Source organism: Glycine max, chromosome 9, assembly GCF_000004515.6.
Source record: "Glycine max cultivar Williams 82 chromosome 9, Glycine_max_v4.0, whole genome shotgun sequence".
Classification (NCBI taxonomy): Eukaryota; Viridiplantae; Streptophyta; class Magnoliopsida; order Fabales; family Fabaceae; genus Glycine; species Glycine max.
Genome location: NC_038245.2, coordinates 7,189,718 through 7,201,499, shown reverse-complemented (window position 1 = coordinate 7,201,499; position 11,782 = coordinate 7,189,718). Strand labels below are relative to the sequence as shown.

The window sequence follows — 11,782 nt, the reverse complement described above, 5'->3', positions numbered from 1 at the left end:
ACACACACACACACACACACACACACACACACACACACCCACACATCCTCATCAGAGACAGACACACACATATTGATATCTATTTTTCAGAATAATGATTGATGTAGGTGTTCATTTAGTATATATGTCAGCGGTGAAATTCTCTTGAAATCAGAGATTCAGATGACACAGATCTATGATAACTAGTTAACTACAATTCCTATATTCTTCAAGAAATATGAACTATTTACAGTCCAAAAAGGGAGGGGGGAAAAGTTTAGGAAACCACCTAGATTGCAAACTTTTAGGCTCATGGTTTACTTTTGTGCCTCTATAGCCATGCAATTGCATGATAAATTGCATTGGTGCATGCTCTCATCTTTTCAATCCGTGTTACATCTCCCTTGTTAAACTAAGTGAAAAGCATATTTCATGATGATGTCTTGATCTAATTTCTACATCTAAAGAGTGTTATAAAGTAGCTACACAACATCAACATAACTCAGAGCTTTTGTTTTCTCTCTCCCTGTCATTCCAGATTATTTCTTTGTGGAATCCGAGATTATCTCTAGCATGTGACATTTTAAGAAACTACTATGAAGCCTTTGCTCTGTATTCTTTTGGCAGATACCTGATTGCTTGTCTTGGTAAGTTACAGTAACCTCAATGCATTAAGAATATTGCTAGGGATGCATTAATATCATGCATATCTAGTCTTCTTCTCAGCTAAAATTGGCTATTTGTGAAATTCAGGAAGTAAAAATAGAAGTTGCATGTGTTATATATGCTACTGAAAGCCGTTCTGTGGAACTGGAAATAAAAAAGGTTTTTAGAAACACTTCTGCTTCTCAAGTCAATATGCTGTGCCAGTGTTACTTCAGACACCTCATCTTAAATTTCTATAGCATTTTTTGGCTCATATTCTCTCTTTGTTTTACTGGGCATGCAATCCTGTTTTAGAGAAGACCACATATCATGATACATTGATACTCAATGCCATAACTATGAAAATATTTCACTTTATTTTTTCAAATACAATCTGCCAGGTGGTGAAGGAAAGGTTGTAGAAGTACTTGAAGATGAATCTGCAGAACAACTAAGTAAATCCTTGTTGGATGGTTCAGATGAGAATCACGGCATAGAAAATAGATCATTTTGGAACTTCTTTTGGTATCCATCCAAGCTTGGAAAAGATCTTCTCACAACAGAAAAATTTGGTCTTGTTCAATATGTAAGTCACTGAAGTTTCCCTAAATGTGTTCATTTTAGTTCTAAACTGACACTAATGTCACTTAGATATAGAGCAGATGATCCTGAAGACTGTTTGTGCATTGTTAGCATTTATATTGGAATTGGCTGGTGTTTATGGTGATGGGGAATTCAAGTGGTACTACGGGTATGTTTTTCATACAAAGGTGGAATCCAAGATCAGTTTTATCATTGTCTCACATCATAAACTGATATATCCCTCGTATGTTTTGACCATGCATTTTTCTTTTCTGTGAAATTGTACACACTGATTAATATTAAGCAAAGGAGTCTTTAACTTTGATCAACAATAAACATGGTCTTCCACATTTTGCAGGTATCCATATATAGCAGTGGTATTGAACTTCAGCCAGATGTGGGCATTATACTGCCTTGTTCAGTTTTATAATGTTACTCATGAGAGACTTCAACCAATAAAACCACTTGCAAAGTTCATCAGCTTCAAGGCCATTGTGTTTGCTACTTGGTGGCAAGGTGTAGGTATTGCAGTTTTGTGTACATTTGGAGTACTACCCAATGAAGGAAAATTTCAAACGGGACTGCAAGATTTCTTAATTTCCATAGAGGTAGTTCCTCAATATACTAAATCATTGCGGTCTGTTTACCTAACACTGACAAAAGGGATTGTGATCCATTTTGTTAGCTCTTAGAACTTTGTTAGGTTTATCTCCATTTTCTGCGTGCAATCCTGGAAAAATGTTATGAGTGAATGAAAAATCAGGGTTGACTCTTTTCAATATACTTGTTTTAGGGTGAAAGGTTTAAGCCTAGATGTATAGAAGTGAATATTTGGGTTACTGAATTCTACGAACCATTGCAACCCCAAATTTCTTTTACTTATCAGAAAATAGTCCTAAATTAACACACCTTAAAATATTTTTCAATACCTTTTTCATCCAAGACTACTTTCATGTCCATGGTAATGCAGATGGCCATTGCAGGTGTTGCTCATGTGTTTGTATTTTCTGCAAAACCATATCATTTTCTTCCTCCTCCTGCATATGGAAAAGTCTCAAAGGAAACAATAGAAGCAGCCTTGGAGATAGATGAAGGGAACAAACAGAAATCAGCTGTGCTTAAAGAGAAAATAACTCAAGTTGAGGCTCCAACAACTAGTGTCACAGAGAGCGTCCAGGATATTGTTGTGGAAGGTGGTCAACGAGTAAGTTCATTTCATAATAAAAACATAAGGTGTATTAATTATCATATCACTGTTAACCCCATCCTATCCATCATGCTTAATGAGAATCATTAATTTTGTATATCAACAAAAATCAGGTTGTCAAGGATGTTGTACTAACAATAAATCAAGCAATAGGGCCTGTGGAAAAGGGAGTGACAAGAATTCAAGAAACCTTCCATCACAAAACGGTCGTTTCATCGGATGATGATGATGATGATGATGATGATGATGATGATGATGATGATGATGATGATGATGATGATGATGATGATGATGAAGAAGAAGAAGAAGAAGAAGAAGAAGAAGAAGATATACAGGTTGAGAAAGATGTCGCAAAATCTTAGCGGTAATGGAAATGAAATTGCAATGGTGTACTTCACGAGTGTTAGGACTTGCTAGAATAGATAGTATAAATATTATTTCTCGGGTAATTAACAAAAAGATTAAATGACAATAGATTTCCTTTCAATTTGTTTATTTTAAACAGTAAATATCCTTTGAGATAGTGTGTCTATTCTTCACGTAAAATAAGCATAGAGTACTGCAGTATTTGCAGAAAGTTGTTTCTTTTCTGAAGTAAAACATTGAAAATTGACTTTCTATTGCAAAATTAACCATGCCAGACTATATACTCTAGGAAATTTTAGACTACCCAATTATGGCAAGAAAATGAACTATAAAACAAAACTGATGACTCAAGCATATACATTTCCAAAATGACAACCCAGTAAACAGAAATTTCTATGTAGTATACAACAACCATACAACATATGTTGACGTTTCAGTTTTCATTTCCAGAACAACATATATCTGCACAACAGTTGATGCAGCTGAAGCATCCTAAGCCAACACAAAGTTGAGTAAATGCAATTGCACATTGGTTGTTTATCCGGGTAAAGGCCTGGATGCAGCACATGCAACAGCAGTAATTGCAGCAGGTGCCACAACAATTTGTGGCAGCCTTAACAAAGATTTCAGCCCCATCAGGCCCTTTTGTTTCTTCAGATCCTGGTTGAATGTTTTCAGCAGTTGCAGTTAAGTTGCCAAATCCTATACCTAGGGGAGGGAGCAAAATAACTCTCTGCTCTTGTTCTTTTGCTCCACTCTGAGGATTGCTCTTTTTTGACACCTTTTGCCATGATTTAGAAGAAAGGAAGTGAGAGATTTTATCTATTTTAATAGAACTATGTAACTATGTAAAACCACAATAGAAAATTGAATTATAAGCATTCAATTAAAACAGGCAAACCAACCGACTAAACTTTAGTTTTTCTGTCATGTTAAGATACATCTAATACAGAAAGGAATAAATTTCAAAGTGTGAAATGACAAAAAATAGGTTTACATAAAATAAGATCTATTTTATTAGGAAAAAGAACCTCAAAACTTTTGATACATACTTTCTTTCCATCTGATTCCTTGGCTTTCTTTCGAAGATCAATCTCAAGAATTGTCATACTCGTGTACTCCGATGTAAAGCCAGTTTGTAAACTTAGTTTGGCAACCTGCCAATTTAAACGATGTGACACAAGAAAAAAATATTAGAGAAAAGAATTGGCCGAATATCGAATAGAGGAACCATGACAATTTAGATGAAATTTCAATTCATGCATTTGAGTACGTGGAGTGGTGGCACAGAAAGCTAATAACAAACCATTTGTTCTAATTTTTCATCTTTTGAGAGCCATGCTTGAGCAGTAAGATACTCTATTTGATCTCTTGCACAAATCTGTTGAAAGAAAAGGCAGTGCAGCAGAATAACAGTTAACAGTAAAGGAAACGAAACGAAACAAAATAACAAAAATTGTGTATATTTATTAGGAGGAGGGTAACTGCAAGAGTAAGATGAAGCAAACCATACTTTTGGTATATGCACAGTTGCACACCATAGAAAGATAAAGAAGGCTATGGTTCTTTTATGTAGCCACAGAAAATCACAAGGATGGGACGAAAAAAAGGGAATTACGATTAGTTTCTCCCAATTCAATAGATCATATATAAATAGTAAAATGCAACTCATATATTACTCTCTGCTTCATGAAATAACAGATCCTTCAAAGTTCAAAGAGGATTGCAGAGTAACAAATAGATTCCAAGCAACCATAAACAACATGTGGAACATCCTCTCAAGAAATTTTAGACATAATTTAATTAGGGAGGGGGGGGGTTGGGGACAAACAAACTTGAATAGTAAATAAGCAAGGTAGTGCAGAGAACATTACCCTTTGTACAGGTATGCCCTTAGCCTCTTGAATCTTCAGATCTATCACAAAATTACTGAAATCAGGCAAGACACCTTTAATTTCAAGATCTTTGGGAAAACTTCCCTTATATCTTCCACATAAAAGCAATGGACCATCTGAGGAAAGATCTGGAATGTGAGAGGGGCACACCTATCACAAGATATTGCAAATAATGCCATTAGAGGAAACCACAAGTTCAAAGGAAGAGTGAGATTAAAAAAATGCAACATATAATAGCACACATGTTACAGAAACTTAATTGCCATAGTTGACACAGGACATGTGAATCCCATCATGGCAACACTTATAAGTCTTAACTCTAATATTTCTCTAAAGATATAAACAGGCAAAAAGAAACATGAAGAAAAATGCAAGTATCCCCAAAGGCATCAAGAAACAAGAAAGGTAGTTAATGTAAAGGAAAAAGCAAAACATGGGTGACACTTTTATTTCCCTTCTATCTAGCCAACGAGTACCAGTAAAATGCTTACCTCAACTTCATCCACATCATTGAATATGTCCATTGTGATATTTGCAAGAACAAGAGATGAAGCTTTGTCAAACAATTTCAGCATCTGAGGCTCGATCAAATCTGACAATAAATAATTCAAAGAGGTCATAATGCCACTGAAATAACTTGTCTTGTCTAACACCAAAAGTAATTTTGAAAAGGGTGACAAAAATGCTATCTCAATTCAAATCTGTTCTACATATTTATGCATCTCTTGCAAGATAAACATTGTGAAACTTATATGCAAAACCAGTGTAGGGCCTCTTATTTTTATGGCTAGTCAACCCAATCAAGTGCTCCAAATAGAATGCATAGTATAATAGTATATGCAACCAACATTTAGATAATACAATTTCTTGTTAAGTTGTTAGGTGTACGTTCATTGACATGGTTCAAAGATCAGGTTTTCACTAGAATCCAACATCGCCAATAGGCTCAAAATAATAAAAAAATGATAAACAATGATAATGATATTTACTTTTTGAAGTTAAAATTCAGAACTTGCCTACATCCAATGCTGCAACATGTTGGCCCCGACCAATCATAGAAAGCATCCGCAAGAAATAATGATTGCAGAATGAACCTGGGATTGAATGAGGTTTTACTATGAACATTAGGAAATAAACTAATAGCAAAAATTTCACAATTAATGAAAAAGCATAAGAATCTTTATGTAATAATGTTAAAATTTTAATTGGAAAAGAATGTAATAATGTTAAAATTCCAATCCAGGCTTGAAATACTGGAAAGAAGAAATCGTACCTATGCCAAAAGTGTAAATTCGGGGGGATATTGACTCTCCATTGGTCATATGATTCTTCATCATATCACAAATTTGTCTCTCATCTTCAACAGTTCCATCTGTAACTAGGAAAATAATTGGAACTGAACTTTGAGCATCAGATAGCATCTCTATTGCCTGAAAGAAAAAACAGTAAAAATATACAAATATACAATACAACTCTATCCAATGACAGTGAACAGAAAAGAACTATGATGCCCATCAACAATCTTAAAAGCTAGTCTGAGGGTACACAAAGATGAGATTAAAAAACAAACAATTTGGTTCTACATGCATCAAGTTGAGCATATATTGATTCCTTTGTTCAGTACACAGTACATTACACTTCGGTTCAGTGATTTTCTCGATGAATGATAAAGATTAGAACCAAAACATTTACTTGTTACTAACAAGACACTAAAGAAAAATTGATAAATAATGTCAAAATAAACATAAAATTCAGCTCAAGGAAAAAGAAAATTTTGTATGAATATTGAGTTACCGTGTTTAAGGGATGCAAAATATTTGTATCACCCCCTGCAATAAAATTCATGTTAATCCACTCGATGGCCCTTTCAACAGCATCCTTTGAAGCCAATTCCATTGATTTTGAAAATTGATATATCTCTCCATTGAATGCTATAATACTAAATGAATCATGAGGATTGAGCTTAGAGAGAGCAGCCGATAGTGCATTCTTTGTATGATCGATTAGCTTTCCCCGCATGCTTCCACTTATGTCAATCACGAACACGATGTCCTTTCTGAATATCTAGACATTGTAGGACCAGCAATGTGAACAAAAAATTTTTACAAAATCATATGTAAAATGCACAGATACAAAATCTTCAGATATTGTACCAACCTTCCTACCCTGAAGATTTCCAGGAGAAAGGTACATGCAGAACATCTCTCGTTGATCAAAATCATCCACCGATGGAGATTCCAAAAGAACACCACCACTTATATGACTTGAAGAATCCTGAATTTACACAACATGCGTAAGAGCAGCTTTCAAAAACTGAAGCTACAAATAAGAATGACATTAAAATTTAAAAGTGGCATTGAGTCTTACAGGCACAGCATATGAAAAGCTGAAATCAGTTTTTGACCATGAGAGAACATCTGACTCATACGAGAAACCCATACTCCCAGCATTATGCCTCACTTTCTGTTCAGTCAGGGAATAGAATCACATCACATTGCTAATTGGTTGTGCACAAATATACCACAAGAATTGAACCAAATATGAACCTTCAGGGGATGACTCATTGTCTTGCATAGAATCTCACTTCCAGTTATAGCATTCATAATTATTTCTATCTTTTCTTTTTTTTCCATTTTCTTCCCAACAGGGTTGACAAAATCTGGAAAGTTAAACGGCACATTCAAGCAGAACACATCATTGCTGTATAGTATCTTCTGGTACCAACTAATTTTAACAGATAAATTGGAACCTCCATCGATCTGTTACAAGCATAACAAGCAACTTCAGAACAAGATAATCAAACATTATGGACCTAGAAATCAACAACCTTCAGAATACACAGACTATAATATTTTTTTTTATTGTCAAATGTTAGTTTGTTAGAATGTTACATAGAATATAATATTTACCTGTGGTATACGCAAAGTAAACAAATTCAGCCCGACAAAGCCTCCATCTTGAGCTCGGATCATATTCTCCTTACCATTGTTGTCTTTCATATCAACTAGCTGAGTAGAATAAGACTTCCTATGAACGCTAACCTCCACACCTAGAATTGAACCCTGTTAGCCAAATGGTATCAGAACACAAAATCTGCAACTTCTTTAAAACATTCAAACGCAACAGAGTTTGGGAGTCATTATGGCAACCTTACATATAGGCCAGTTTTCAAAACATTTATTCGTGGATAATTCCACATTAAATTGTATAAAAATATATTTAATATACACAAACAACTGATAATGGATTTGGAACGCCAGAAATTCTTCTAGCCTAGGCTTCTTATTCAAACTATAAAGCATGGTGGTGAGTGTTTGTATACTTGATTTTGGGTAATATTGATTTTGCAAAATTTATTTTGATAAGTTTGAAAATTCTCACCACCATTTTGACTTGATTTTGGGTAATTTATTTTGCAAATTCTCACCACCAGTTATATGCTTGGAGTCTTTTATTTTAAAAGCCAGAAGCAAGTTCACATAAAAACTAGTAGAAAATTCTCAACTACATGCAAATTTTGTTTCCTTTAAGTCAAAAGGAGGTTTTAGGGACATAATCACCTTTGGTTGAGAACAAGTAAACATGATTTATTTTTTTATTTTAATTTTGATAAAATGTGAATGTAAATACTTTTACATTATTATTAACTAATTAGAAATCACTTTTGATATATCCCTTAAAGTTTATTTTCTATGCACTATTAGTGTAAAAAATTTCACATTGTCAACAAAGCAAAAACTTACTATATGTAATTAGATGTTAGTATAAAATTCTTTTACATTATTAATTTATAAACTAATTATTATAAAAATTAACACCGATATCTTATAGAAGTGATGTCTTATAGAAATTCAATGATACTTACTCTCCAAATGCAAGGGTTTTGGTATTGTTATTAAGAAGCTCTTTCTCCCTCTCTCTTGGGTGTGTCCAAACTTTTTGAGCTATTGATAAAAAAAAATTATACGAAAATCCTAACATTTCTAAGGATATAAAAAACTATACCAAATTTTTGTTTGGTCATTTAACAATTGCCAAAAAAAAATCAGCCAGAAAAGTTTTGTAATCAAAACACTTTCAATTTGCTGCGACTAAAACTTGCAAATTTGACCTATCCGGTAAACAAAAACAATAAAGTACTTATATGTACGAGAGATCGTTCCACTAAAAAAAACTAACTAACCTTCATGAGAACCAAATTAATAATTAGACCTAATAAAAATAGTATCAATTAATTTTTTTTTAATTCGAGGATGCACCTGAGGTGGCACGGGCAGGGCAACGATGCAATCGCAGGTGCGGCTGCCGGAGACGCAGTGGAGTCTCCACGAGCCGGAGACGGTGACGAACGCGACGGCATTGACGTAGCAATGTGCTTGAAGGTGAACATTTCCAATCATGTGGAGGGGAATGAGCGCCGGGGGGTCACACTGTCCATGCACGTAGGGCTGGTAGCTGGGAACGTCGGGGTTGTCGACAATGGCAGGGTCGTGAATGACGGCGTAGAGCATGGGCGCCGTGGGGAGGCAGGCGGTGTGGGACTTTGACATGCTCGGCGGCGGCTTCGGCGGCGACACGGCCCTGTCGTTGCCGAAGTATATGCGCTTGGAGAGCCGCAGCCCCTCCTCCACGGACTTGGAGAATTCCTCCGCCATTGTTGAGATTAAAGAAGAAGAAGAAGAAGATTTGGATGGGAGGAGGGAGACATGGGAGTGGTGGAGATTCCCTCTCAAACCTACCTGCACCCTCTCTCACGCTGGTGATTTTCGTTTCATTTTTGTCGCCAAAAGGGGTAAAAATAGATACGCCCTCAACGGGCCACGAGCCACGTCGTCGTTTTCGTGCGCACTTCTGAATGCAACGGAACTAATAATATTACGTATGTCTACTGTGATGTGATTCGTTGGAACTTGCGTAGGTGTGATCATTTTTCTCTTATTTTCTCTGTTTAATTAGGTTTTTCTTTTAATTTATTATATACGTTTAATTTGATCTTTTTGTTATTTTTAATTTTTTGATTTTTAAAATTAATTCGTTTTAATCATGCTATATCTATTTTGTGATTATTTAAAATTATTTAATGAGTTTTAAAATTTAAATTATTATAAAATGTGATTTCTTAATATTATTTTATTGTCTTGCGCATCCTCTTTATTTGTTGTGTTGATGTTAACTTCCATGCTTGTTCGGGTCGGGTTTCATTCTCGTTTGGTCGGTGCTGCCGTGTCACTCACAGTCAAAGGCTTCATCTTCAAATTCAATCTTTTACTCCTTTTCCACCCAATATGATTTTGGGATTTGAATATAAAAAACATAAATTGATAATTGCATGTCAAATTATATATGTACATTGTATAACAAAAAAACTATGTATGCTTTGAATTGTAAAAAAAAAAAATCCATGCATTAAAATAATTTTATATTGTTATTTGATTATTGATTAGTTATGAGAGTTATTGGATTGATTTGGTGATTGAAAATGAAAGGTTCAAGGGTTAAAGGGAGAAAAAGAAGAAAATAATAGGTTCGAATTTTTTTATTAAATATTTAAAAAAAACTAATTAATATTAATTAATAAATAAATTATTAATAATTTTTAAGATATTTATTATAAAATTTAATAAACTTATTATATGATAGTTTGTGATTGGATGTTAATGTAAAATTATTTTGAATTATTAGTATACAAATTTTTCTCTAAAAAAAATTTGATAGTTGATCAAAAATTTTAGTAAATGTCTTTGATATTCAAAAATATATAATATTAATAGATTATTTTGTAGGATGGATTTTAATAAATTTTCTATGACTTTTTATTAAAATGTATAAATAGTCTAACAGTCTTATCTTTGGATACTTGTTTTCTTTTTTCTTTTTTTTTGTCTTTTTCTATTTTATAACTTATAAGGGATCTCTGAATTGACTTTATTATAGGAACAATGTCATCTTGTGTCTTTTTCTAAATGCAAATTTAATTATTTTAATCACCATTTTCATTTTTTTTATTATTTCTCATGTCATATGATCAATAAATGATGGTTTGATTAATGATTTTGGTACATAATTGAAATTAACATGTGAAAATAATAGCTAGGTTTTTTTTAATCATGTGATGCACAGGGTGGACATTTTGAATGTATTTGTTTATTTGTAATCAAATCTACTCGAGGTATTCAAGTTTAAAAACACTTTAAAGAAATAAAAAAAATGATGATATAATATAAAAACGCATATTGATAACATAAAATTATATAGGAACAAATATCATAATCATTAATAGTGTATACATAATTGTTGGATATATATATATATAACATCTTTGTTGATTATTTTTAATATAAGACACATGATGCTTGCATTATGTAACTCATCTGGAATAAAAATGATAAAAGAAATCAATGAAAATCATGATTATGTAAATTCAGAATAGGAAAGAAATTAAATATATATTTATATAATAATTTGAAAATTTTGTGTAACAATATCTTCTCTTAGTAATTGATGTATCAAAATGGAAATAATGTTCAATGGTTGTTATTACATGAAAATCTCCATTTGTATTGTTGATGTCAAAGTTTCTTTTTTCCATTCAATCATCATATATCTTGTCCCTCATAAAGAAGATATTGCTACACAAACATATTTTAAATAGCAATAGAATTTTATAAAGAAGACAACTTTATCCATATATGTGTTTCTAGAATATTGATTTTATAATTTAGAAAAATTTAAAAGATAAAAACTATTTCTATGATAATTACAATTTAATAAAATATAATATTTGATTTTAGATCATATTTCTCTTAGTAATAACAACATTTGAGGTGTTGTTCATAATTTGTCCCTCATTGTTACATACAAGAAATTTCAAACTTTTACGTGTTATAACTCTTGACATTGTAACATATAATTGGTCATGTGAGAAAACTAATATTAGAAGATAAATTTCAAACATTCTTGAGAAATTGTTCTTGACTTTTGGCGATTGTTATTGCAAAAGAAATTACCACTAGAAATTGTTTTCTCTGAAATTTAAATGAGATTCTAGGATCAGATGAAATCAATGATAATATTGAAATCAAGACGTTTTCTCCTATTTTGCTACCAT

The 11,782-nt window shown here is 32.9% G+C and overlaps 2 protein-coding genes across 8 annotated transcripts in view; one reads left to right on the top strand and one right to left on the bottom strand.

The window, feature by feature from the left end:
* LOC100775216 (protein LAZ1 homolog 2) overlaps window positions 1-3,679 on the top strand; it is a 7,240-nt gene extending 3,561 nt beyond the window's left edge. For 2 of the 6 annotated variants that reach the window (XM_041005420.1, XM_026123685.2), the window contains 6 exons: window positions 518-626; window positions 1,026-1,210; window positions 1,287-1,375; window positions 1,565-1,814; window positions 2,177-2,410; window positions 2,527-2,900. In XM_041005420.1, the coding sequence (XP_040861354.1) occupies window positions 518-626; window positions 1,026-1,210; window positions 1,287-1,375; window positions 1,565-1,814; window positions 2,177-2,410; window positions 2,527-2,775 (1,116 nt within the window). In that variant the 3' untranslated portion in view covers window positions 2,776-2,900. Of the gene's footprint in view, window positions 1-517; window positions 627-1,025; window positions 1,211-1,286; window positions 1,451-1,564; window positions 1,815-2,176; window positions 2,411-2,526; window positions 2,901-3,229 lie in introns of those variants that run through there. The other 4 variants (XM_041005418.1, XM_026123682.2, XM_026123683.2 and 1 more) reach the window with 3 other exon arrangements.
* LOC100820133 (uncharacterized) lies at window positions 2,734-9,853 on the bottom strand. 2 transcript variants are annotated; one of them, XM_006586990.4, is made up of 13 exons: window positions 8,934-9,848; window positions 7,584-7,736; window positions 7,221-7,433; window positions 7,042-7,137; window positions 6,832-6,948; window positions 6,469-6,738; window positions 5,948-6,104; window positions 5,691-5,768; window positions 5,166-5,266; window positions 4,654-4,824; window positions 4,086-4,160; window positions 3,832-3,936; window positions 2,734-3,560 (listed from the first exon to the last, which is right to left on the bottom strand). In XM_006586990.4, the coding sequence occupies exons 1-13, from the start codon at window positions 9,327-9,329 to the stop codon at window positions 3,213-3,215; spliced, it is 2,280 nt and encodes a 759-aa protein (XP_006587053.1). In that variant the 5' UTR covers window positions 9,330-9,848; the 3' UTR covers window positions 2,734-3,212. The 2 variants fall into 2 exon arrangements, with proteins under 2 accessions (XP_006587053.1, XP_040861351.1); XM_041005417.1 differs by lacking the exon at window positions 4,086-4,160 and having other exon boundaries at window positions 8,934-9,853.
* Between the last annotated feature and the right edge of the window lie 1,929 nt (window positions 9,854-11,782).

Coding starts and splice junctions, on each gene's coding strand:
- LOC100820133 (XM_006586990.4), bottom strand. CDS start 9,329: ATGGCGGAGGAATTCTCCAAGTCCGTGGAGGAGGGGCTGCGGCTCTCC. Junction 4,825..5,165: donor ATGATGTGGATGAAGTTGAG/GTAAGCATTTTA, acceptor ATCTTGTGATAG/GTGTGCCCCTCTCACATTCC. Junction 3,937..4,085: donor ATGAAAAATTAGAACAAATG/GTTTGTTATTAG, acceptor TTAAATTGGCAG/GTTGCCAAACTAAGTTTACA.